Raw genomic sequence first — 27,482 nt, 5'->3', positions numbered from 1 at the left:
GTGTGTTCCTTTTAATGGGAGGTGTCAGGATTCAACCTGGGACCCTATGCATGAAAAAGCACGTGTTTTATCACTGGCTGACACCCCCTTCCTGTTTGAGGGTTGTCAAGGAGACAGCTGGAGATTTTTGGGTTGGTTGGTGTTTTTTTTGTTTTTTTTTTACAATTACCGTATTTTTCGCTCTATAAGACGCACCAGACCACAAGACGCACCTAGTTTTTGGAGGAGGAAAACAAGAAAAATAATAATCTGAATCTCAGAAGCCAGAACAGCAAGAGGGATTGCTGCGCAGTGAAAGCAGCAATCCCTCTTGCTGTTCTGGCTTCTGGGATAGCTGCGCAGCCTGCATTCGCACACACATCTCCCCTTACTTTTTAGGAGGGAAAAAGTGAGTCTTATAGAGCAAAAAATACGGTATATTGTCAAACTGCTGTGCAAATAAGTTGCAATAGGATTAAAAGGGTTCACTGTGATGGCACTAGGGAACCAACTGTACATTTCCACAACCACTCACAACAGGTACGCTGAGTGGCAATGAGCAGACACCAAAAATGAGCTATAATCTGGGGAAAATTTTGGAGGGAAGATTTCAACGACAGCTGCAGAGCCCTCAGTGGTACCTAGATATTTTGCCTTGTTTCTCATTCTTGAAAACATGTCTCACAAAGTTAGCATCCTACACATATTTTTGTACTGCACAGCCTGGATTAAGTAACTGGTGAGCTGTAATGGAATCGTCCACTACTCTTCCAATCTAAAGACAATATTCCTGCTCCCTACAGGTGAAAGGTGGATACCTATTTGCTTCTCCCCACCCCCAAACAAAAAGAGTCCTGCTGAATCAGGCCAGAGACCCCTCTAGTCAAGCATTCTCTTCTCCCGTTTATCAGTCAGATGTCAATCAAGCACTTAACTGCTTGTGAAACCTAGCAATTAGCTTTCAAAGGCATATGCTGCCTCTTAATTCTGAAAGTAATATATAGCCATCAAGTAACTATTGATAGATTTATCCTGCATGAATTTTATGATCCCCTTTTTAAAGCCATCTAAGTTGGTAGCCATTGTGGTTGTGAATTCCATAGTTGTTTCTTCTTCTTCTTATTTGGCAATACCTCATAGCCGAGTAAGATTGTGTTTCATAAGCACGGTCTTAACAGTGAATCTGTAAGTGACTGTGGAGGCCAATTCTGGATCCTCACATCCTTCCACAGTGGGGACATAGGTTTCTTGGTGGGAGTTGGTCATGGTGAGGGTTTGCCAAACGTGCCTTCCTCTTAGTACGTTTCTCCCTTTTGTTCTGATTTCGAGCGTCTTCAAAGCCCATGACACCTTTGGTAAAGGCTGCTCTCCAGTTGGAGCACTTGCAGGCCAGTGTTTCCCAGTTGTTGGTGTTTATACTACATTTTTTTAGATTTACCTTGAGAGAGTCTTTAAATCTTTTTTGTTGACCACCAGCATTACGCTTTCCATTTTTAAGTTCGGAATAGAGTAGTCGCTTTGGAAGACATTAATCAGGCATCTGGACAACATAACCAGTCCAACAAACTTGATGTTGAAGAATCATTGGTTCCACACTGGTGATCTTTGCTTCTTCTAGTACACTGGCGTTAGTTCGCCTTTCTTCCCAAGTGATTTGTAAAATTGAATGGAATTTTACCATTGATTAAATGTTTCAAGGAGTTGGAGATGTCATTTATAAATGGTCCATGTTTCACAAGCATACAGTAAGGTTGGTAGCCACAGTTTATGCCCTGTGTGACAAAGGTTTTCCTTTTGTCTGTCCTGAACCTTCCATGCTTCAGCTTCATTGCATGTCCCCAAGTTATCGTATTCAGAATCTACTTCCTCCACACAACGCATAACCTCTTATCATGTTCTTCGCCCACTTACCTGCCTTTTTTCTAAGCTAATAAGTCCCAGATGTTGTAACCTTTCCTCACGGGAGAGTTGCTCCAGTCCCTTGATCATTTTGGTTCCCCTTTTCTGGATCTCTTCCAGCTCTGTAGTAACCTTTCCAAGGTGAGGCAACCAGAACTGTACAGCAGTATTGCAAGTGTGGTCTCACTGTAGATTTGTATAATGGCATTATCTTAGTAGTCATTTTATTTCCAGTCCCTTTCTTAATGATCCCTAACATGGAATTCACCTTTTTCACAGCTGCCGCACACTGGGTCGACATTTTCATCGAGCTATCCACCATGGCCCCAAGATGTCTTTCCTGGTCAGTCACCACCAGGTCAGACCCTGTTAGCGTATATGTGAAGTTAGGAATTTTTGCCCCAATGTGCGTCATTTTACACTTGCTTACATTGAATTGCATTTGCCATTTTGCTGCCTTTCTGCGTGGTTTGGAGAGAACTTTTTGAAACTGCTGCTGCTGCTGCTACTATAACTTTTTGTTTTTACCACCCTGTGTGATTTGATGTAACAGACCCAAAAGCGAAACATTAAAATAAGCAAGTATGCAGATTGCAATAAAGAAAGGCAGTGCAGTTATTAAAGTAGTTTAAAATAAAATCGTACAGATAAAATTGCTTTGACATCAAAATGCACCCCAGTCACAGCGGGTGGAGAAGCTGTGCATTAAATTGTAGCTCTACACAAGAGTTGTGGCTTACATGCTGTCGCGGCTCACTTCCTTTCCAAATCATGTCACATGGTGAGTTTGGGAGTTGACAGTTCATGGCGTGAGCCCCAACAACAAAGGCATGTGGCATTCCCACTGCGTGGTTTCTACTAAGCTTTTTCAACTCTGCTCTCTTGGCAAGATCTACACCTGCCAACGTTGGCAAAGCATCTTCAGAACTGATCACTGAGCGTTCCTGATGGTACCAGCCCTTCATAGTCAATACTACACAACCTGAGAATTGGCCTTAAAGGGTTGGGGAGGTGTTGTTATTGATTTATTTAAAGACCTTTTTAAAAACAAAATCCCATTCTCCAGCCAGTGAAGACTCTCAGAGCAGCTTAGTAATCACTCCAGTCCCCTAAAAAGGCACAGTCTCTGTCCACAAACTTAAAATTCCAAAGAAGACACGAGAGAAAAGGAACAGATTAGGAGGGAGGAGGAAACGGGCAATTAAGCATTCACATTCTCTTTTTAGGGGAGGCCTCATATCTGTGGATCTAAAGTACCTTCATGGCGACGTACTAGGCCCCTTTCTCTGCTTTTGACAGGCACTCGGAACGCTGTGCTAAATACAGAGGCTCGCACAGTCGAGGCGGATGTCTTGAGCCGCCGCTGCGTGATGATGCGGCTGATGGACTTCTCCTATGAACAGTACCAGAAGGCGCTTCGCCAATCGGCCGGTGCGGTGGTGATCATCCTGCCACAGAACATGTATTCGGTGCCTCAGGATGTCATCCGGGTAAGCATCCCTTTGAGGCCCCTGCCTTACATTCATAATTGTGCTTCAGCGTGCTGAAACCGCCTCCCCTGCTTAATTCCAGAAATCCTTATGTCACCTGTAATCAAGCCGATATTATGGCTTCTACCTGGACCCCGAGATCATCCCCTGAGGACCTTCTTTGTGTGCCTCCTCCAAGTGAGGTCCTCTGCAAGTCACTGAGTCTTTTATCTGCTCCTCCCCAGCAATTCATGGAGATTGAGCCAGAAATGCTGGCGATGGAAACCATTGTGCCGGTCTACTTTGCTGAGGAAGATGACGATCTCCTCTCAATCTACGAGCAAACGCAGGCGGCTTCTGCGTCGCAAGGCTCGGCTTCAGCTGCTGAAGGTAGGCCTCTTTCAAAAAAAATAGCTGGGATTAGCTTCAGGGGTTGCCTCCCTTTAAGACCATCTTCCAAGGGCCTTTTCAGAGGTGGCACCTCGTATTTGGAACAGCAACTCCAAATAGATCCAACAGGCTTTGCTACTGGTATAAGAGAGGGATCATTAAAAAAAACTTGGCAGGTGTTGGGAAAGATCCAGCTCTAGAATACTATACCCCCTTATCTGGGATTAAACACCATGGGACTCAGTAGGATTTGTTTTTTATTAGACAGGCATAGGATTACATGGTTACACCATGAAGAAGCCTGAGGCAATGGGTTGTTTCCAGCTAAGTTTTACTCAGAACAGACCCATTGAAATTCATAATAATTATTAATAATAATGTTATTATTTATACCCTGCCCATCTGGCTGCGATTCCCCAGACACTCTGGGCGGCTCCCAACAGAATATAAAAAACACAATCAAACATTAAAAACTTCCCCAAACAGGGCTGTCTTCAGATGTCTTCTAAAAGTCAGATAGTTGTTTATCTCCTTGACATCTGGTGGGAGGGCGTTCCACAGGGCGGGCGTGACTACCAAGAAGACCCTCTGCCTGGTTCCCTGTAACCTCACAGTGAGGGAACTGACAGAAGGCCCTCGGAGCTGGACCTCAGGGGGAGGAGACGCGCCTTCAGGTCTACAGGGCAGAGTCCGTTTAGGGCTTTAAAGGTCAGCACCAACACTTTGAATTGTGCTCAGAAATGTACACATGAACCCAATTCCTGTTATATTTTGAATATTTATGTTAAATATAAAGAGGCAAACCTTGACCGTGGATAGAAAAGACTGTTCAGAATATATAAAGCGTGCCGGCTCAAATACATGTGTGTCTTCTATACGGGGAGCAATTTGCAAGGTTTCTGATACTGTTGTGAATGAAGGCAAAGTGTAGCTGTGTACTCTTATCTTCATGCACCTGTTTTCTTCCTAGTACTTTTACACACAGCAACTGCCAACGGCTTCCAGATGGTGACCAGTGGGGCTCAGAGCAAAGCAGTCAGTGACTGGCTCATCACCAGTGTGGAGGTGAGTTTGGGAGCGCTTCCTGTCATACTGACTTTTCAAGGGTGGATTACCATAATGCACTGTGCAGGGCTTCTTTTGCCCTTGACCCAGAAACTGTAGTTAGGGCAGAGTGCTGCAGCACAGTTGCTGACAGGAGTGAGAGACCCTATCAGCTTGTAACACTTCTGCTCAGAGGGCTGAACCGCCCTGTGATCTTTCGTTGAAGGTCAGTGTACAAATTTAATAAACCAGCAAGCAAGCCAACCAAAACCAAGTCTGCACTGGTTGCCATATTCCTGCCATGCCAACTTCAAGGTGCTAATGTCAGTTTGCATTTCTTGGTGCAGAAGGTAAATTGATCTAAGGTGTAGAGATCTTGTCTATTCTAATTGATTCAAGAGGGATCTGGAAGCTTCTCTGCGTGATACAAACTGAAGTTTCTAGCTAACAAGCAGGCTTCTGATCTGCCTAGAAACAAGCAAAAGGTTCCTGGTGTTCGGTTTATACCTTCAGAGAAGCTGAACAGCTGGTTTAAACTGGTCCTGTTATCTCTTTCACCCAAGGTCATGCTGACTATAATAATAGGCCAGAAGGAGCCTGAGTTTCACATTCTGTCCTTCTTTCCTTCTGGTGTGGTGCTCTGTACATAGTATGCTTAAGTGCTTAGTTTTAGTCTTATTATGAGTTATTGTAACTTTAGGTTAAGTCTGCTGCAACTGGATTTCTTATGGATGGGGCCAGTCCTGAATTCATTGGATTTGTGACCTTTATGCTCATTTGCCTTCAGTAGCAGTAAAGCTCTGCTGGATGAAATGTTGATTGCCTCTGGTCTATTTTGTATGGGAATCCTACAACGTGCTAAGTTTATTTTGCTCTGCTAACTATACGTTGGAATCTGCTCTGGATCAATATGAGCAGAATTCTTAACATTTACTTCTGGTACACAGTAACTGCCTGGGCCCAGTTTACCTGCAAGTTTGCCTTAACCATGTATGTGCCCACTCAACTGCGTCGACCTGCAGAGCTGGCACTGTTAAAGGTGCCACAGTAAGTGCTCATTCTGCCCTTGTAAGAAATCATTTATTTAGTATGGTGGCACCTGCACTTTGGAACTCCTTGCCCATTGACCTCACCTTTGCTGTACACTTTTATGTGTCTGCTTAAAACATTTATTTTTCTTTTTAGGCAAGTCTGTCCAGATACACGAATGTTGACGTGCTTTAATCTTTTTGCTGTTGATTTTAGTTATTTTTTTATTTTTATTTTACTTTTTAAAATTGATAATCTTTAATATTTATTGTAAGCTGCTTAGAGTTGTTTTTTTAAAAAAAACAAAACAAAACACCACAGTGAAAATGGTGCGCGCTTTTTGTTAAATAAAATGGGCACAAATGTAACTTTGCAAACTCAGGAAGAGCTGGGGCATATTTGCTAGGGCCAAGGAGGCACTTGTTTTGGGCTACCAAGCCAAGAGTACAGGTTCCCAGAGTCTAGTCTTAACTACTTTTCCCAAGCCTGACTCTTAACCCTGCTTTAAAAAAAAATCATTTTACTAAAATTATTTTTCAGTCAGTGTGCATCATGCTTCTGCTGATTAGAAGCAGACAGGCCTCTTTCTGGAGGAGTTTAAAGTCTAAATTTTGACATAGGGGTGACAAGGAAATGCAAGGGAAGCGGATGCAGTAAATAAGGCAGAGAAAGACTATCCAATCCTTGCATGTTATTACTGGTGTGTTTGTTTTCGCCAAGCATTCTTAGAGAATTACAGTGGTGCCTCGCAAGACGAAATTAATCGGTTCCACGAGTCTCTTCGTCTAGCGGTTTTTTCGTCTTGCGAAGCAAGCCCATTGACGGCTTAGTGGATTAGCGCTATTAGCGGCTTAGTGGATCAGCTGATAAGCGGCTTAGAAAAAGGGAGGGGGAGGAAAAAAAACCCGCAGGAACTCGCAAGACATTTTCGTCTTGCGAAGCAAGCCCATAGGGAAATTGGTTTTGCGAAGCGCCTCCAAAACGGAAAACCCTTTCGTCTAGTGGATTTTCCGTCTTGCAAGGCGTTCGTCTTGCGGGGCACCACTGTAATAAGATCCATTGTTTGCCATTTGTCTTACGTATTGTACACTGCCATGATATTATTATGGGGCTTCCCCCCGAAAAACTCTTCCGAATTATTAGTAAAATGAATGCATCTGCATGGGCCTGGTTACAGGCTGGCAGGTTGTGACAGGGCACAAAGTGGTATGGGCAGCAGTGCCAAAAGCTTTGCCGAAAAGGTGTGAGGAGAGATTTGAAAGGAGGAGGGAGGCAGTTCGGAGTTTAAGAGGTGATACGTGAGTCTTTGGGTGGAGCTGGAGACCTTTGGACGGTCCAGGCTTGTGGAGCTCCAGGAGCAAAGGTCATGAGCAATAGGCATAGGTAACAAGGACTGGGAAGGAACCCAAAACCCAAAACCAAACCAAGGAGCCTACGCTGGATAAGGGAGCAGACGAGAAGTCGGTGTAGGGATTTTGGAAGTGTTCAGAAATGATTTACAGCAGAGATTCTGAAGGTGTTTAGAAAGTGATTTACAATAGCAATAATACTGTAAGAGCTGTTTCACAATGGAACAGACTTCCTTGGAAGGTGACGGACTTCATTGGAGGTTTTTAAGCAGAGGTTGGATGGTCATGGATGCTTTAGCTGAGATTCCTACATTGCAGGGTTTGGACTAGATGACCCTCATGATACCTTCCAACTCTACAATTCCCTAGATTTCATGAGGAGGCAGAGGTAATGTGTGGTGTCTTGCATTGACACAGCGGCAGAAATGGCCTTGATGTAATGATTCTTCCCCTGCTCCGCTTGCTAGGGTCGGCTGACCGGTCTGGGAGGAGAGGACTTGCCTACTATTGTAGTAGTCGCTCACTACGACTCTTTTGGAGTGGCACCGGTAAGTTTCTGTCGGCTGTTGCCCCATGCTTGCTTTGGCCTTTCTGTATAATGCAGCATGGCTCACTTACGCAAGCCACCTACGTTGTTATACACTAACAGCTCCTTTAAATTTGGGCAGACCTTATGCATCAACTGACTATAGAATGATCTGATCCACTGGGTCTTCTGCTTTGTTTGTTTGTTGAACTTTATGAGTTAACTTCTGTTGAAATTTACAATTTGATACTGTGAAATGTATATCTTATTTATCTAAGAACACAGCCGGTTACGTCTCATGTGTTTTTGAGGAGGGAGCTCACAAGCAGGGCTGGAAGGCAAGCTGCCCTCCCACCTTGGCTGTCCTCAGCACCCGGCTGGCCTTCCCTTTTGTGGATCACAGCCGTTCTGTTTTTAAAAACAAGCTGCAGATGTTGGTGGCTGTTGCGCCATTCAGTGGCAAAAAAATTCCAGCTTCCTGCTGGCAGCAATGTGTGGCAATGGCTTGGCTTGCTCTACAAGGATCTGGCTTGCTTCCTGTCCCCGCTTTGCTAGTGTGTCCCCAAACCCAGAGTTGCCCTTAATATTGGATATCCTTTCCTCCCCTCCAGTGGCTCTCCCATGGCGCCGACTCCAACGGCAGTGGGGTCGCCATGCTTCTGGAACTGGCCAGGCTGTTCTCTCGCCTCTACACTTACAAACGGACACATGCTGGGTAAGTCGAATTTCTCTTCTGGGAGGCCTTTTGCCCAAAGCGGGTGTGCAATGGCCAGAATGTAAGCCTGACCCTTCTCTCTGCCTTCCAGGTATAATCTGCTGTTCTTTGCATCTGGAGGTGGCAAGTTTAACTATCAAGGGACCAAGCGGTGGCTGGAAGACAACTTGGATCACACAGGTGCTGCAGGCTTATTGTTATATTCCCCATAAACCTGGAGGTTCTACGGCCAGGTGCAGGACCTGGCTTATGAGTTGGCCAGGAGGGGAGAGGAGGCATCAGGGGGATGACTGGGAAGCCATGGGCCTAACTTTCTCACTTTTAGAAATGGGAGCGTGTAGCTCTCAATAAATAGCTTGCGACTATCCCTGGTCTTAAGGGACGCCGGTGGCGCTGTGGGTTAAACCACAGAGCCTAGGACTTGCTGATCAGAAGGTCAGCGGTTTGAATCCCCGAAATGGGGTGAGCTCCCGTTGCTCGGTCCCTGCTCCTGCCAACCTAGCAGTTTGAAAGCACGTCAAAGTGCAAGTAGATAAATAGGTACCACTCCGGCAGGAAGGTAAACGGTGTTTCCTTGCGCTGCTCTGCTTCACCAGAAGCGGCTTAGTCATGCTGGCCACATGACCTGGAAGCTGTCTGCGGACAAACGCCGGCTCCCTCGGCCCATAGAGCGAGATGGGCGCCGCAACCCCAGAGTCGGTCACGACTGGACCTAATGGTCAGGGGTCCCTTTACCTTTTATCCCTGGTGTTAGCTGACAATCTGTGGTTTTTCATGTTGCATTAAGAGCATGCAAAGGGTGTCTCTTTCACCTCCTTCCCCGCCCCATAACTCTTTGTAGGATGATGGCCATTTCATATCCCTGACTGTCCCTTATTTCAGATTCCAGTTTGCTGCAGGACAACGTGGCCTTCGTACTCTGTCTGGACACTCTGGGAAGAGGGAACAGTCTCCACCTACACGTCTCGAAGCCTCCAAAAGAGGGGACCCTTCAGCATGCTTTTCTGAAGGAGCTGGAGCTGGTAAACAAAGGGGGTCAGGCTGGCTTGTGTTGGGCAAGATGGGTGGGCAGCAGCAGTTGAACACTCAGTGTGCCTCCCTGGCAGCGCATCCCACTGTGCTCCGGCTAACGTGGATGCCTCTTCCCCCTTTTCTGGAGGAAATAAGGCAGCTGTCCTTACTACAGAATTACTGTTTCTGGGGGACACAGGTGTGGAGGACTCCCCAGTCCTGTAGGGGTAACTGCCCACCTAAAGGACCAGGTGCACAGCCTGGGAGTCATGGAGGCACAGGTCAGTTCTGTGTCCAGGGCAGCTGTCTACCAGCTGCATTGGGTACACCGGCTGATACCCTACCTGCCTGTGCCCTGTCTCACCAGAGTGGTCCATGTTCTGGTTATCCGCCACTTGGACTACTGCAGTGCACGCTACCTATGAAGGTGACTTGGCAACTACAGGGTTTCAGGCAGGGGACAGTTGCCATCCCTACCTGAAGATGTGGAGGACTGAACCTGAAAGCTGAATGTGAAGCGGGTGCTCTGCCGCTGAGGCACGGTTCTTTCCTTTAAAAATTGAAGTAAGATCCCTCATGTGTAGGGATATCGCCTGCACGCGTGACCCTGGGGTGCATAGCATACTCCCCCCCCCCCAGACAAGCCACAGGTGTCTGAACATCATTCCCTCTGTCTGACCTTTTGTGGTCTCAGCAGCCTGCGGTGTCCTGTCTGTAACCTTTGTCCCCGAGACCTTTTGTCTCCTTCGTCATACACTGTGGAAGGGGAAAATGACGCGGTGGAAACAGGTGCCAAAATAACTTTGTGCCACCCCACGATCTCGGGACCGGAAGATGTGTAAAGGTCACAGCCCAAAATGTATCTGCCTGGTTTGCATATTTGTCTCAATAAAAGGAGGCTCCACAGGGCTAGCCAGCAGCTTGCATGCAGCTCACCTGTGCGCAGCTCACCTGATGACCAACCTCCCGTCTTGTGCCTTCACTTCACTCATGACTGTTTTAAAATAGTCCATCTAGCTCAGCATCGTCCATACTGAGTGGCAGTGTCTCTCCAGGGTGTCAGGCAGGGAGCCTCTCCCGGTCCTAGCTGGAGATGAAAAGCAGACCCTCTCCCACTGAGCCCTGTTTTAGGGATGTTTTTAATGACTGGTGTTTGAATGTATGTTTAATCTTTGTTGGAAGCCGCCCAGAGCGGCTGGGAAAACTCAACCAGCTGGGTGGGGTATAAATAAATTATTATTATTATTATTATTATTATTATTATTATTATTATTATTATTATTTTAAATAATTTTTATTAACTGGCCAATCACATCAAATTAAATCACATCATATAAATTCCGAATTACAAAGCCAAATTTTTAAATTTTGTTGGGGGAACCCATACTTCAAGATCCAAAGGGGAATTCAGATCATCTTCTTATTACTGCGTTAATGTCCAAATCAGTCCCAATCAGTCCAAACAAAGTTCATAATTCTATCCAGTCTTATCTTGGTGTTGCCACATCATATCTTGTTCGTATAATTTCTCTTTTTCCTTTACGATCTCTTCTGTTAGTCTCCTTAAGCCGGTAGCAAGTGTAATAATCCTGTGTGGATTTCCCGTTCCTCCACTAAGTCCAGATGGTTTCCATATATCTCCTTCGTAGATAACATCACTTTATCCATCGTAAATTTTGGCATTTGTCGCTCTTAAGTCCCACCGAGGAGTTGATTCACGATATGTAAACAACTCTATTTCTCTCTTTCTCCTCCCAGACCCAAGAGCTCCCACAATGCCTCACAAAATGGCGAACGGCATTTTTTCCTGACTGCGTCACTCCAAAACTCTTAGCTTTCAAGCTTCATCTTGAAACATTGCTTTGGATCGAAAGTTTATCTCCACACAGCCTTAAATCCACAGCTTAAGTCCTTAATTTCTGACTCATTAGGGGAGGGGGATTCTTGTTAAATCACATATATTATTATTATTATTATTATTATTACTACTACTACTACTATTACTACTCTTTCCCTTTCTTGAAGGATTGGGGTTGCGCAGCATGGCAAAGGCGCAGACCCTGTTTTAAGAAAAGCAGGGTTGCGAGCGAGTTGCTAACTGTGCCCCGGAGGCGAGTTGCTTGCGGCGCCGCCTCACCCCTCTCTTTCTGGTGACTTCTCTCCCAGGTGGTTGCCAGCCAGTTCCCAGAGGTGAGGTTCTCCATGGTGCACAAGAAAATCAACCTCGCAGAAGACATGCTGGCCTGGGAGCACGAGCGCTTTGCCATCCGACGCCTCCCAGCCTTCACCGTCTCCCACCTCGAGAGCCACCGAGACGGCCTGCGCAAGAGCATCATGGACGTGAGGTCAGCTGCTGGGTGAGGAGGCTGCAATAGGGGCTGGCAGGGGATGGCGGTAGCTTTCAAATGCTGGTCTGCTTGCATGTATGAGCTGAGGATCATTATCAGAAAACGAACCTTGAACTCATTAGGGAACGTGAAGCTGCCTCTCACTGAGTCAAACCATTTGGGCCCATTAACTCACCACTGCCCACGCTGGCTGGCAGTAGCTCTCCAGGGGTTCAGACTGGAGCCCTTTCCCAGCAAGGATGTGGGTGGCACTGTGATCTAAACCGCTGAGCCTCTTGGGCTTGCCAATCAGAAGGCCGGCTGTTCTAATCCCCGTAACGGAGTAAGCTCCCGTTGCTCTGTTCCTGCTCCTGCCAACCTAGCAGTTCGAAATCACACCAGTGCAAGTAAATAAGTAGGTACCGCTCCGGCGGGAAGGTAAACAGCGTTTCCATGCGCTCTGGTTTCTGTCACAGCCTCCCGTTGCGCCAGAAGCGGTTTAGTCCTGCTGGCCACATGACCTGGAAAGCTGTCTGTGGACAAACTCCGGCTCCCTCGGCCTGAAAGCAAGATGAGCGCCGCAACCCCATAGTCACCTTTGACTGGGCCTAACCGTCCATGGGTCCTTTACCTTTTTACCTTTCCCCCCAGCCCTACCTGGAGATTCAGGGTTTGAACCTGGATCCTTTTGCTGGCACAGCAGGTACTCTGTCATTAAGCTTACAGCCATTCCATAGGGCATAGACTTGGAGGGCTGCCACTTGGCTCAGGAGCTGAACATGTGAGATTGCATTCCTTCCTTCTGGGTATTGTCGGCCAGAAGGTGTTAAAGAAGGACCGAACATTTTTTATGTATGCAACAATGGCAGCAAGGATACTCATCGCTAAGAATTGGAAAACTCAAGATCTACCCACACTGGAAGAGTGGCAGATGCAGCTGATGGACTATATGCAACTGGCCGAGATGACTGGTAGAATCCGAGACCTGGGAGAAGAGAGGGTTGAGGAGGACTGGAGGAAATTCAAGATTTATTTACAAAAATATTGTAATTTGGTTGAATGTTAAGAAGGATGCTAGATCATAAATAACTGCCCACCACTGAATTAGATCTGATTTTGACGATAAGTGAGATTAAGGAAAATATAAATTTTTTGGAGAATTGCTAGATTTTATTTAAATGAGCGGAGATAAGATTGTAAACAAGTGGGTAATTTGCTGGGAAAATTTTTTTTGCAACGATGTAAGTGGGAGCGGGAGATGTGAGGGAGTCCAAAGAAGTGACGAAATTATGTTATGACATAAGTAATGTTGTTTATCATTTGCGCATTTGTGTTCAAAAAACCTTAATAAATATGTATTAAAAAAAAAAGAGATTGCATTTAGCAGTGGAGACCTAATATTACCTGTTGGCAGACAAAAGTTATGCAGGGGGAAGTGTAGCCATTTTCCCTTTCTTAAACCACATAAGCTGTTGCCATGTCTTCTAAACACGAATCCCACGAGTTCTGGCTGGGAGGCAAAGAGCCTGCATGTCTGAATGCTCTATGATCTGGCAGGGCAGGCTTCGGCTCTTCTATCGTTTCTCTTTCTGTCTCTGTCTCCCTCCCCGCCTCACTGCAACGTAGCAGTGGGTGGGTGTAGAGGCATTTTGTACGAAAAGCTTTGTATGTTTTTCCGGAACCGGAATTCCTTGTGCAAGTCCAGTAGCATGCCCTGCGTTGTGTGTGAAAAGTGTGCCAGTGGTGACTTCCAGTTTGGCCCTCAGTCTTGGTATGAAGTAGGAGTGACGAAGCCATGCTGGCCCTCTGGATGTTGTTGGGACTCAACCCGCTGTCAGCACCAGCACCCAAAAGGGATGATGGGATGTTGTAGTCCGGCAACACCTGCAGGGTGATAAGATCCTTTCCCCCTGTTAACACCAGTTTGGGGTGGCAAACGCCCTGCATGTAATTATCAGTTCTTACTGGTGTAAAAAAGCAAAGTGGCTGTCCAACGAGGCCTTACAAATAGCGGCGGAGAGAAGGCAAGCAAAATGCGAGGGAGATAGTGAAAGATACAGGAAATTGAATGCAGATTTCAAAAAAATAGCAAGGAGAGACAAGAAGGCCTTCTTAAACGAGCAATGCAAAGAAATAGAGGAAAACAATAGAATGGGGAAAACCAGAGATCTGTTCAAGAAAATTGAAGATATGAAAGGAACATTTCGTACAAAGATTACCATAATAAAAGACAAAAGTGGAAAGGACCTAATAGAAGCAGAAGACATCAAGAAGAGGTGGCAAGAATACACAGAGGAACTATACCAGAAAGAAATGGATGTCTCGTATACCCCAGGTAGTGTGGTTGCTGACCTTGAGCCAGACATCCTGGAGAGTGAAGTTAAATGGGCCTTAGAAAGCACTGCTAATAACAAGGCCAGTGGAAGTGATGATATTCCAGCTGAACTATTTAAAATTTTAAAAGATGATGCTGTTAAGGTGCTGCACTCAATATGCCAGCAAATTTGGAAAACTCAGCAGTGGCCAGAGGATTGGAGAAGATCAGTCTACATCCCAATCCCCAAGAAGGGCAGTGTCAAAGAATGCTCTAACTACCGCACAATTGCACTCATTTCACACGCTAGCAAGGTTATGCTTAAAATTCTACAAGCCAGGCTTAAGCAGTATGTGGACTGAGAACTCCCAGAAGTGCAAGCTGGATTTCGAAGGCGCAGAGGAACCAGAGACCAAATTGCAAACATTCGCTGGACTATGGAGAAAGCTAGAGAGTTCCAGAAAGACATCTACTTCTGCTTCATTGACTATGCAAAAGCCTTTGACTGTGTCGACCTCAGCAAACTATGGCAAGTTCTTAAAGAAATGGGAGTGCCTGATCACCTCATCTGTCTCCTGAGAAATCTCTATGTGGAACAAGAAGCTACAGTTAGAACTGGATATGGAACAACTGACTGGTTCAAAATTGGGAAAGGAGTACGACAAGGCTGCATTTTGTCTCCCTGCTTATTTAACTTATATGCAGAATTCATCATGCGAAAGGCTGGGCTGGATGAATCCCTAGCCGGAATTAAGATTGCCGGAAGAAATATCAACAACCTCAGATATGCAGATGATACAACCTTGATGGCAGAAAGTGAGGAGGAATTAAAGAACCTTTTATTGAGGGTGAAAGAGGAGAGCGCAAAATATGGTCTGAAGCTCAACATCAAAAAAACGAAGATCATGGCCACTGGGCCCATCACCTCCTGGCAAATAGAAGGGGAAGAAATGGAGGCAGTGAGATTTTACTTTCTTGGGCTCCATGATCACTGCAGATGGTGACAGCAGTCACGAAATTAAGAGACGCCTGCTCCTTGGGAGAAAGGCGATGGCAAACCTAGACAGCATCTTAAAAAGCAGAGACATCACCTTGCCAACAAAGGTCCGTACAGTTAAAGCCATGGTTTTCCCAGTAGTGATGTATGGAAGTGAGAGCTGGACCATCAAGAAGGCTGATCGCTGAAGAATTGATGCTTTTGAATTCTGGTGCTGGAGGAGACTCTTGAGAGTCCCATGGACTGCAAGAAGATCAAACGCATCCATTCTGAAGGAAATCAGTCCTGAGTGCTCACTTGAAGGACAGATCCTGAAGCTGAGGCTCCAGTACTTTGGCCACCTCATGAGAAGAGAAGACTCCCTGGAAAAGACCCTGATGTTGGGAAAGATGGAGGGTGCAAGGAGAAGGGGACGACAGAGGACGAGATGGTGGGACAGTGTTCTTGAAGCCACAAACATGAGTCTGACCCAACTGCGGGAGGCAGTGGAAGACAGGAGTGCCTGGCGTGCTCTGGTCCATGGGATCACAAAGAGTCGGACACGACTAAACAACAACAACTGGTGTCCTAGCTTTCCTACTGTGCATAGTTAACACATAGCACATAGTTAAACAGCAGATAGGGAGGGCCACCAACTTGGATGGCTTTAAAAAAGAATTAGACCATGGTTGGAGGCAATGATGCTTCTGAATGCTCTTGTGTTTGGGTCCTGCTTGCAGATTTCCTGTTGGGGCATCTGGTTGGCCACTGCGAAAACAGGCTGCTGGATTAAATGGGCCATTTACCACATCCATCAGGGCTATACTTGCATTCATATATATACAGTGGTACCTCAGGTTACATACGCTTCAGGTTACAGACTCCGCTAGCCCAGAAATTGTACCTCGGGTTAAGAACTTTGCTTCAGGATAAGAACAGAAATCGTGCTCCGGCGCCATAGCAGCAGGAGGCACCATTAGCTAAAGTGGTACCTCAGCTTAAGAACAGTTTCAGGTTAAGAACTGACCTCCGGAACGAATTAAGTACTTAACCCGAGGTACCACTGTATATGAGGACGCAGGTGGCGCTGTGGGTTAAAGCCTCAGCGCCTAGGACTTGCCGATCGAAAGGTCGGCGGTTCGAATCCCTGCGGCGGGGTGCGCTCCCGCTGCTCGGTCCCAGCGCCTGCCAACCTAGCAGTTCGAAAGCACCCCCGGGTGCAAGTAGATAAATAGGGACCGCTTACCAGCGGGAAGGTAAACGGCGTTTCCGTGTGCGGCTCTGGCTCGCCAGAGCAGCGATGTCACGCTGGCCACGTGACCCGGAAGTGTCTCCGGACAGCGCTGGCCCCCGGCCTCTTGAGTGAGATGGGTGCACAACCCCAGAGTCTGTCAAGACTGGCCCGTACGGGCAGGGGTACCTTTACCTTTACCTTTACCTTACCACTGTATATATATATATATAGAGAGAGAGAGAGAGAGAAATTTTAACAACCAGATTATCAATATGTAAAGGTAAAGGGACCCCTGACCATTAGGTCCGGTCGTGGCCGACTCTGGGGTTGCCGTGCTCATCTTGCTTTATTGGCCGAGGGAGCCGGCGTACAGCTTCTGGGTCATGTGGCCAGCATGATTAAGCCGCTTCTGGCGAACCAGAGCAGCGCACAGAAACACCGTTTACCTTCCCGCCAGAGCGGTACCTATTTATCTACTTGCACTTTGACGTGCTTTCGAACTGCTAGGTTGGCAGGAGCAGGGACCGAGCAACGGGAGCTCACCCCGTCGTGGGGATTCGAACCTCCGACCTTCTGATCGGCAAGCCCTAAGCTCTGTGGTTTAACCCACAGTGCCACCCACGTCCCTCAATCAATATATAGCATTCTTAATGTGGAGGAGCGTTTTTTAAAAATGCAGCATTCGCACCCTTCCCAGCCACCTGGTTATCTGAAATGGTTCCTTGCCGAAAGGGGAAAGGGTTGGAAAGGGAGGAGGAAAACAAGCACAGCCAGCCATCAGATCTTGAAAGTTACCACTGCAGTTGGGAGTATCTCCCCCCGGAATTCTACCCCAAGGCTTCAACATCTCCAGATTCGCTTGCTGTTAAGGTGGGGGGTGGGATAACCAGCTGTATGAACTGTGTCGTATGGGCCTTGCTCCCTTTTTTGAGGGAAAACATTGGTTTGCATGCTCCCTTCCACCTTTATGAGGACCATGGGCTGGTTGTCCCTTTTTAAAGACCTCGGGCTCAGGTGGGACTGCTGGCGGAAGACTGCATGAAACTTGGTAGGCGGTCGTTCAAATGCCTGCTCTCCCTCCCTCCCAGGAAAAGATGTTCTTGACACCGCTGTTGCCTTTCCCCTTTGCAGGGCACGGGTCGACCCCAAAATTCTAACCCGCAACACCCGCATTGTTGTGGAGGCTTTGACGCGGGTTATCTACAACCTAACAGAAAAGGTGAGGGTTTTTCTCTACATCTGCTCTCCCCCAGGCAGTTTTTGCCAGCCACAGCAGAGGAAGAGGCTCGGTGTGGCCCCATCACATTTCCTCATTTGACTCTCCCCCTCCCAGATCTGTTAGCAGCCAATCCACCGATTGCAGCCGAGGGGCAGCAGGACCCACTCTGTCAACTGTTAGCTGTTAGCTGCCACTTGACTGGGCTGGAAAGAAGGGGCAACGGGGCCATTCTGAAAGACCAGCTCCATTTGGTTCCTTTCCTCCCCTAAACCACCCCTGTTCTTGGTGGTTATTATCAGATACACTAACATCGCACTCAGGTGCTAAGTTACGAGGAGCATGTTGCCAAAACAAGGCTCTTGAGAAACAAGGAGGGAATATTAGCATGCTCCATGGGGAGCAAAATAAATTTTATGCTCGCAGGGAGGGGGGAGCCCTAATGAGGGACCAGAAAAACCCAACCCAAGACAGCACAACATGGATTAAGTGTGCTCAGCAGCCACTGAACTGACCGTTGAGGGCTGCGAGGTTGTTCAGAAAGGCTATTCTGGAAGAAGCCATGCCTGCCTGGCTTGAAACCCAGGGTCAGGCGTGCCTCACATGATCTTGCACTTATAGCATGAGCAGTGACGTGTGCTTTCCCAGAAAATTTTGAATTGGGTGATTTGCCCTGGAATTTTTTGTTCTGTTTTCCCAGGGAGTGGTCTAATTTAGCACACTTGTTTGACTTGTATTTAGCGATCAAGGCCAAAAACCTTGACGCTGCCAGGTTTGCCTAACACTATTTGCGGCTGGTAGGGACGCGGGTGGCGCTGTGGGCTGAACCACAGAGCCTAGGGCTGTGGTTTCGAATCCCCGCAATGGGGTGAGCTCCCGTTGCTCGGTCCCTGCTCCTGCCCACCTAGCAGTTCGGAAGCACAAAAAGTGCAAGTAGATAAATAGGTACCACTCTGGTGGGAAGGTAAACGGCATTTCCGTGCGCTGCTCTGGTTCGCCAGAAGCAGCTTAGTCCTGCTGGCCACATGACCCGGAAGCTACGCCAGCTCCCTCGGCCCATAAAGCGAGATGAGCACCGCAACCCCAGAGTCAGTCAAGACTGGACCTAATGGTCAGGGGTCCCTTTACCTTTACCTTTATTTGCGGTTGGTATTCATTCATTGCTGCTAACAAAATTAGGAAACGGGCATCTTGCTCCCACATCACATAACTTTAAGAATTGGTGCCTGAGCGTGCTTGTTTTTCTCTTCCCTCCCCGTCCTTCTCCCCTTTTGGGTTGTGTCTCTTGCACTGAAAGCCCATCAGCAGGGGCTGCCTTCAAAAACCAAAAAGATAGCAGGATGCCTAAAATTCCAAGTGTGCTTTATAGATGAAAACTTTCCACTGTATCTGTTCCTCTAGGGAGTACCTGTTGACCTCCAGGTCTTCACAGAACAGATGGTAAGCATGCCTAGCTAGTGGGGTCTCTTCCCCACAGAGCAAGGGGAAGCTTGAGGGTGGTGTGGGTTTTAACCTGCAGAGCAGACCGACTGCCTGTCTCCCTTCCCCACCCCCTTGCTTCTGCAGCAGATCCAGCAGGAACAGATGGAGTCTGTGATGGACTGGCTCACCAGTCAGCCGAGGGCCGCTCAGCTGGTCGACAAAGACAGCACTTTCATCAACACTCTGGAATATTACATGAGCCGCTACCTGAAAGACGTCAAGCAGCATCACGTGAAGGCAGACAAACGGTAAGAGCAGGGCTGCCCTTTCCTCTTTTTCCTGTTCTGCTCTGGTGCTCTTAACTTCCCTCAATATCCACACACACACAGCCTTGTTGATATGGTTAGAGACAGGCTGACACAGAGAGGTGACCTAGTAAAAAAGCATCTCCGGGAAAGACTGGGTGGTCCTGGTTCAGGGCCCAGCTGGTTTCTTATTTATTGATGGCATTTATACTCTGCTCTTTAGCCAGAAAAGCTTTGAGAGTGGCTTACAAAAACCAGTACAGTGGTGCCCCGCAAGACGAATGCCTCGCAAGACGAAAAACCCGCTAGACGAAAGGGTTTTCCATTTTGGAGGCGCTTCGCAAGACGAATTTCCCTATGGGCTTGCTTCGCAAGACGAAAGCATCTTGTGAATCTTGCGATTTTTTCCGCTCCCCCCCCTTTTCTTAGCCGCTTTGCCGCTAATAGCCGCTAAGCCGCTAATAGCGCTAAGCCGCTAATAGGGTTGCTTCTCAAGACGAAAAAACCGCTAGACGAAGAGACTCGCGGAACGGATTCTTTTCGTCTTGCGAGGCACCACTGTATTCGTCACTCCCTTAGAAAAGCATGGCATGGACATGTAACAAGGTAAAAGAGTAATGGGAAATGATTTATAATGAATTGAAATGAATGTTTGAAATTACCAAGGGCATCTAGGCCAACCCCTTCAATGCAGGAGTCATAGCTAGTGAATTCTTGGCAGATGGCCATCCAACCTGTGCTTAAAATCTTCCCATGAAGGAAAGGCCACCACCATCTTCCGAGCTTTTCTGTTCCACTGTCCAACAGCTCTTAACCCTCGGAAAGTTATTCCTAATATTAAGCTGGAATCCCCTTTCATTGTGTTTGAACCCACTGGTTCAGGTTCTCCCCTCTGGAGTAGCAGGAAACAAAGCTTGCTCTCCTACAAGGTGTGTGACTGAACCAACATCTGTGCATCTAGCACTACCAAGAGGTGTAGGAGCTTTGGGGTAACAGAGTACAGTGGTACCTCGGGTTACAGACGCTTCAGGTTACAGACTCTGCTAACCCAGAAATAGTACCTCGGTTTAAGAACTTTGCTTCAGAATGAGAACAGAAATTGCGCAACGGTGGCGCAGCAGCAGAGGGAGGCCCCATTAGCTAAAGTGGTACCTCAGGTTAAGAACAGTTTCTCTTTTTTTATTTTTTAAAAATAATATTTATTAAAGTTTCAAAAAAAGTTACAGAAATGAGAAAGAAAAAAAACAAAAAACAAAAAATACAGAAAAATAAAAAACAATTGAAAACATTTCAATCTTTCCATGTCTTGTCTTTCATTTACTTGTTTCCCTGACCTCCTCACACCTCCCTTTTTTGTATTCTAATTCAATTAGCAATTTCAGCAAATCCTTTCCATCTTTACTTTTATCTTAATAATTCATCTTAATACGTTGTGACTTTACATTCTCACCTATTCATAATCCGATTTTACTTATTTCTATAGCATTACTGCTAAACCACAAAACTTCATTCCAGCATCCTTCTAACATTCCAGGTTAAGAACAGTTTCAGGGTAAGAATGGACCTCCGGAACGAATTAAGTACTTAACTCGAGGTACCACTGTAATCTAACTAAGCTGCCTGAGGGAAGAGCTGTGCGGCTAGAGCTGCCTTGCTCCCCATTGCCAGCTCTGCTGGATCTGACCCGAGAGGAAAAGTGTTCCTGGGGAGGAACAGGCAACCAGCCCCACCAAGCTCCCATCCTCCTCCTGTGAGGATTCCAACTGCCCTCAAGACTCAGACGGTGCGACAGAATCTGCTGTGGCGTCCCAGACTGGTCACCCTGGGTCTCGTCTGTGGAGGACGAATGCTTCCAGGGGTGTGTGGGGGGGAGCTCATTATCAGGGGCAGGAGACCCAGAACTGCCACGGACATCGGTGGGGAGCTGCTGCTCTTAACCGTGGTAGAAGAAGAGGAACTTTAATAACTCTGGCTTCAGACTGCTCTTTCCTCCTCCCTTCTGTTCTTTTCTCCTTGTGTGCCATGCCTTTTAAATACAATTTTTATTAAATTTTCAGTTTTACAATTTCAGATAAACATTTTACATGCTTAAGATATCAATGACTTCCCTTCTCTTTCCATGGTTCATTCTGCATATCATAAATTCCTGCATATTTTACAAAAACTATACCGATCGGTTTTCCGTTACTACATCCATCAAAACTTATTTATACTGTTGAATTTATCTTAACGCTGCCGGCGTTTGCAGCCACTGCTAGAGCACGATTTCTGTTCTCATCCTGAAGCAAAGTTCTTAACCTGAAGCACTATTTCTGGGTTAGTGGAGTCTGTAACCTGAAGCGTATGTAACCTGAAGCGTATGTAACCCGAGGTACCACTGTATTAGTATTTATGATGAGCTAGATCAGACTCTCTACATAAGGCACCCCCGTGTATTTCTACAGCTTCTGTGTTGTGACTTTCAAAGGCACAACTGTTTTAAAAACATTAACAAGTTAATTCGGCGCCCCTCTTTTTCCAAACCCCATGCAGGGACCCCGAGTTTGTTTTCTACGACCAGTTGAAGCAAGTAATGAATGCTTATAGGTAAGTGCAGGCAACCTTGTCTTGTATTTCTTTGCCCTGAGATCAGAGGCCCCCTCAAGGGCCTGTGTTTCTAGGGCTTGGCCTGTGTGGGGTGGGGAGGAAGAAATCTTAATATCAACCTGTTACCCCACAGAAAGAATTGGGAAATGTTCTGTGCAGATTCCTCTTGGGCTCTTGCCCAGGAATGTGGTCTGCCTTTTCTCCCACCTTGCTGGCATTGCCCTGCTTTGAATGCACAGGCTCTGAGGATCTGCCAGCCAAGGAGGAAACTTCAAGAGATTCCTCCTTCCTGCCCAGCCATTATTCTCCTCTCTCTCTTACACACTCTTAACTCTGTGTTTCCAACCTATCAAGGCAGCCTTCTCAAACTTGGGACTCGCCAGATGTTATGGCCTGCGATGGCATCATCCCCAGCCAGCAGGTTGCAGAAGGTGTTAAATAGGGGTTAAATCCAGCAGACGGGGCTGGGTGCCCCCTCCCATGCACCACCTGTTTCCCACCCAACAAAGAGGGGCCAGAACCAATCCTTCTCAGACTGTTGGTGTACCTGACCCTGAGCACATTTCGTAGGAGAACGTGTGGGGAGGGGCAGACACTGCAAATTGGACACTCTTTTTTCCAGAGAGAGAAGAGGGGAGGGCACCCTGGGAGAGGAGCTGGTACGGGCCTTTCTGAGTAGCACCCACCTGAACTCAGCTCTGGCAGAGTAGAAAACATTCCCCTCTTCAAAGGGTGACTTTGTATTCCTGTTACTCATTCACTTTGTAATCCACCGATTTCTGTGGAAGTAGCGCAGGAGGGCGTGAAGTGTGCGCTTTAAGGGACTCCGTAATGTGCGCACGTCTAAACTTGGCTTGTTTTCCAGGGTCAAACCTGCCATCTTTGATCTCCTCCTGGCTCTCTGCATTGCCGCCTATCTCGGGGTAGCCTATGTTGCTGTCCAGGTGAGTGTGCAACAGACCGTGGTGGCCTCTCTCAAACAAATTTCAGGAGGAAATCAAGGCAGTTACTTTCTCTTTTCCCCAGGGCTTGTCTGAGTTGGGGCAAAGTCTATTCAGAAGCTTCTTTTGCCACATTTTTGAGTTTTGCCTCCACCTCTTAATAGGTGCTGGCTTCCATGCCTTTTCATGATGGAGGCTATCTGTTAGCAGTTCATTAAGCCAGGTTAATGTGCACAGAGTCCTTTTTAACCTTTCCAGTCCTCACATTTGCAAGGGAACTTGAATACTTGCAGACAGAAAGGAAAACTATTCAGGGGCTACATTTTTTGTCCTTCCTGTTAATTTCATTTCATTTCATGCACAGAACAAATTTTGGGTTGTGTGCACGGTGTAAATAGGAGTGAGACTTAACCGAGGAGAATTTTAAACTCTGAACAGATTATTCTCCCCTGACTCTTCTATATCAAATGGCTTTTTAAAAACTCCCCTCCATTTTCGATTTGCCGGGCATTGTTTTGCTTTGGGGTGGGGTGCCAGAGAAAGAAAAAACAAGTGTAGATTCCCATTGGCCTTATGGAACCACTTTCACAGTGCTCCAGATCCTGGCATACAAATCAGGTTTTTGAGACAATGGGTGTGATCCACCCGAAGCCGTCTCCCTAACTTGATATGGGTGGGTGGTCTGGCCAAGGGTGGGGAATTGAGCTATAGCAAAGAAAGCCTTGCAGCTCCCATAGGACGTTTCATTGTGGCGCAACAGACATGCTCCTCTGTTGCAGATGTGGCTGCAGCCTGCCAGATTCGAAAACACTTCTCCCACCCCCTCTGCCCGTTTCAGCATTCATCTTGAAGATACAGAGCCACCCACTCACTGTCTGTTTCTCTTTCTCTCTCTCTCTCTGCTTGTGTGCCCCCCTTCCCTGCCCCCCCCCCAGCACTTCAGTCTGCTTTACAGGTTGGTGCAGAGACTGTCCCTGAAATCCAAGCAACAGTGAAAGGGTTCCAGAGGCACCACCATATGGAAATGAGCCCGTCCGGACCAGCGCTGCGTTGGATGCTACTGCTGCTCGTTCCCTCGTTCCATTTCGCGACACTGGAGCAGGAGGCAGAAGCCGGGACAGAAAACGCCCTTCCACTCCCTTGCGTTTCGCGGGCCTGCATTGCTCTCCCCTCCCACTCCCCCACCCCCTTCCTCGGGACAGAGCCCCAGGCGTTCTCTCTCTCTCTCACACACACACACCATTGCTTCCAAACTGAACAATGGGTGTCTTCTTCTTTTTTGTCTTCTCTTTCCTTACTCCCGCCTTCCCTTGGAAATCTTCCTCTGACATTTCCATAAGTGCAAAGCTGCTGTACGAGAAGCAGGCAACACATGTGCCATAGGTTTTAAGCTTTGGGGGTGGAAGCCTTGGGCTGGTGGGATGGGCGGGGGCCTGCCTGTCAGATGGAGAACTTGAAGGGGGTGCTTTGGGGGGTCAGTTTGTGTTTTGTTTCGTTTTTTAAAAAAAGATGTGCACATGTAAATTAAAAGAGAACTACTGCGAAGTTTCCTCCTGAGCTTTCTTGTCTCTGATATCTCAGCTTTCTGACATCTAGGGTGTTGTTTGTTAAGTGGGGTTTGCAACATGGATGTGGCAGCTGGGTGGGTGGGGAGTAAGGGTGGTTAATACCTAGTTTTGGTGGGGAGGGTGATGAAAACGCGGGTGCTGAGAAGGGGAAGCTCTTTAGGAGAGCGGCCAGAGCTGTAATGTTCAATATTTACTCAGCTCTGCCTATTCTTCCTTCTCTGGGCACCTGGGGAAGGCTTTCCTAGCCCACCTGGTCCAGACTCAAAACCCACCTCTGACTCACAACCTGCAATATAGGTAAAGGGACCCCTGACCATTAGGTCCAGTCGTGGCCGACTCTGGGGTTGCGGCGCTCATCTCGCTTTATTGGCCGAGGGAGCCGGCGTACAGCTTCTGGGTCATGTGGCCAGCAGGATTAAGCTGCTTCTGGCGAACCAGAGCAGCGCACGGAAACGCTGCTTACCTTCTCGCTGGAGCAGTACCTATTTATCTACTTGCACTTTGACGTGCTTTTGAACTGCTAGGTTGGCAGGAGCAGGGACCGAGCAACGGGAGCTCACCCCGTTGCGGGGATTCGAACCGCCGACCTTCTGATCGGCAAGTCCTAGGCTCTGTGGTTTAACCCACGGCCCTGCAACATAGAATCTGCAACGTAGAATTGGAAGGGATCCTGAGGATCATCCAGTCCAACTCCCTGTGATGCAGGAATATGCAGCTGTCTCATACAGGGATCAAACCTGCAACCGTGGCATTATCAGCAGCACTCTAACCAAATCCAGGCTGAGGCCCACTTTTCCACATGCTCACTTTTGACTTCTACTTAATAGCTGCTTCTTCTTTGGCAATCACTCATAGCCAAATGGCGTTTATTGACCTGACCAAGGTCTTTGACACTGTAAATGGTACGGCTCTGTCAACTGTCCTGAAAATTGGACAAATTTGTGAACATCCTTCGGCTCCTCCGCAATAATACGACGGCAACAATCGTGGGTAACAAGGGCTTTAAAAGTGAGCCATTCACGCTGGGATCAGGTGTTAACACATCCCTGTTTATCACCCCGACTTAACAGCATCAATAAGGCACATTACTAATTTTAGGGTGACAATGCGCAGTGTTGCCTTAGCTTTACTACTAATGGAAAACCAGCGAGGAACTTCCCCCTGACTCAACCTTGTTTTGAGCCAGACCTGCTGTTGCTGCCAGGGCTCCCAGAGGCTGCCAAGATGGCAACCACTAGACCACCCAGGTACAGAGGTCTTCATCTTAATCGCCAGCATGTTTCCATTCCGAGAGAAGTCTAGAAACCCATAGAAGCAGACTAGAAAGTGAACACGCATTTTCCTCACCGTAATTGATTTCCATGGGAGCCCTGGTGTATAACCAACAAAACATATTATAGCATAGAATACAAAATAAGCTATAGATAGTGGGGAAGCTCAGTTCCGTCGGGAGCTTTGTTCAAAGAGGCACGTTCCTGTCATTTCTGTGAAAACTCCGTTGAAAAAGATAGCTTATTTCTAAGTTGGGAGACAGTTCAGAAGGCTTGGTGTTCTTTTTGCATCAAATCCATAAAATGGCATTTCCTCTACTCCACAAGCGCACATAGAAATTTGTCTTCCGTGTCTCCTGTGTTCACGCAACATTCATAAACGGCCAGCCACATTTAATACTTAGAAAACCTTGCACCAGCATTCCTGGAATAAAGAGAACAGGTCTGTCGAAGGTTGCCAGCCTATTGCAAATCCCCTTCCCATTAGCAAATTGGATGTAGAACAGTGTATATAAACTTCTGCCCTTTAAATAAGGGGTTTATTTTGCATCAAATTTTGTTAATGGACAGGAAAGTATTTTAAATGGTGGGCTGGGTGTGTTTTTTGTTTCATTTTTTTGAGTCGCTAAAACAAGCAAGACAGCAAAGCTTTCCTGGTGTCCAGAATTACCCTTGTGTTGATGCTGAGTGGTGTGTAGTGGAAGGGGAATAATTTATAAATTGTACAAGGGACCCCCAAGGGTCATCTAGTCCAACCCCCTGCAATGCCGGAGTCCTGCCCACAGCCATCAAACCACCAGCCTTCTGGTTAACAGCTGGATGCACTGACCCATTGCTCCATTTTTGGTTGACTATGCCCTGAGCTCAGCGGCAGCAGGACACATGCTTGGCATGCAGAACGCCCCAGGTTCTGTCCTCAGTGTCTCCAGGTAGGGCTAAGGACTGCCCCATACCTGAAACCTTTGGAGACCTGTTACCTGTCAGTGGAGAGGTAACCTTGAGCCAGACAGATCAAAGGCCTGCCTCAGGGTAAATTGATCAAAATGATGAGGACTAGACACTTGCGTTCTTTTTAAGAGGAGGGCCATGCCTGCTTGGCATACGGAAAGTGCCAGTTTCAATCTCCTATAAAGGTAAAGGGACCCCTGACCATTAGGTCCAGTCGTGACCGACTGGTGTTGTGGCGCTCATCTCGCTTTACTGGCCAAGGGAGCCGGCTTACAGCTTCCGGGTCATGTGGCCAGCAGGACTAAGCCGCTTCTGGCGAACCAGAGCAGCGCACGGAAATGCCGTTTACCTTCCTGCCAGAGCGGTACCTATTTATCTACTTGCACTTTGTGCTTTCAAACTGCTAGGTTGGCAGGAGCAGGGACCGAGCAACGGGAGCTCACCCCGTTGCGGGGATTCGAACCGCCCACCTTCTGATCGGCAAGCCCAAGAGGCTCAGTGGTTTAGACCACAGCACCACCTGCGTCCCATTCAGTCTCCTATAGTCAATGGCAATTTAGGAGGGGTTGTCGATCCCCGAAGTCCAGATGCAAGGGAGGCCAGGATGCCTATCCCCCTTTAACAGATGTGCAGAGAGGACTGGAGGCAGTTCCAGCCAAGCTGCATCTTGCCATGAAGGCTTTCTTCTTGTTGGTGTTTAGTCGTGTCCAACTCTTCATGACCCCCTGGACCAGAGTACGCCAAGCACTCCTGTCTTCCACTGCCTCCCGCAGTTGGGTCAGACTCATGTTTGTAGCTTCGAGAACACTGTCCCACCATCTCGTCCTCTGTTGTCCCCTTCTCCTTGGGCCCTCCATCTTTCCCAACATCAGGGTCTTTTCCAGGGAGTCTTCTCTTCTCATGAGGTGGCCCAAGTCTTGGCGCCTCAGCTTCAGGATCTGTCCTTCCAGTGAGCACTCAGGG

General features: G+C 47.4%; 1 protein-coding gene across 5 annotated transcripts in view; it reads left to right on the top strand.

The window, feature by feature from the left end:
* NCLN (nicalin) overlaps positions 1-24,277 on the top strand; it is a 30,006-nt gene extending 5,729 nt beyond the window's left edge. For 2 of the 5 annotated variants that reach the window (XM_079960697.1, XM_079960701.1), the window contains exons 2-15: positions 3,178-3,368; positions 3,593-3,737; positions 4,708-4,802; positions 7,627-7,707; positions 8,297-8,400; positions 8,492-8,580; positions 9,283-9,422; positions 11,578-11,768; positions 17,394-17,481; positions 18,880-18,918; positions 19,045-19,208; positions 21,738-21,791; positions 22,657-22,735; positions 23,668-24,277. In XM_079960697.1, coding sequence (XP_079816823.1) covers positions 3,178-3,368; positions 3,593-3,737; positions 4,708-4,802; positions 7,627-7,707; positions 8,297-8,400; positions 8,492-8,580; positions 9,283-9,422; positions 11,578-11,768; positions 17,394-17,481; positions 18,880-18,918; positions 19,045-19,208; positions 21,738-21,791; positions 22,657-22,735; positions 23,668-23,727 — 1,520 coding nt within the window. In that variant the 3' untranslated portion in view covers positions 23,728-24,277. The remainder of the gene's footprint in view (positions 1-3,177; positions 3,369-3,592; positions 3,738-4,707; positions 4,803-7,626; positions 7,708-8,296; positions 8,401-8,491; positions 8,581-9,282; positions 9,423-11,577; positions 11,769-17,393; positions 17,482-18,879; positions 18,919-19,044; positions 19,209-21,737; positions 21,792-22,656; positions 22,736-23,667) is intronic. The other 3 variants (XM_079960700.1, XM_079960698.1, XM_079960699.1) reach the window with 3 other exon arrangements.
* The last annotated feature ends 3,205 nt before the right edge of the window (positions 24,278-27,482 follow it).

Source organism: Podarcis cretensis (genome assembly GCF_951804945.1).
Source record: "Podarcis cretensis genome assembly, chromosome: 18".
In the NCBI taxonomy this organism is placed as follows: domain Eukaryota; kingdom Metazoa; phylum Chordata; class Lepidosauria; order Squamata; family Lacertidae; genus Podarcis; species Podarcis cretensis.
The sequence above is the reverse complement of the archived record's forward strand: the minus strand, read 5'-3'. Positions and strand labels throughout refer to the sequence as shown.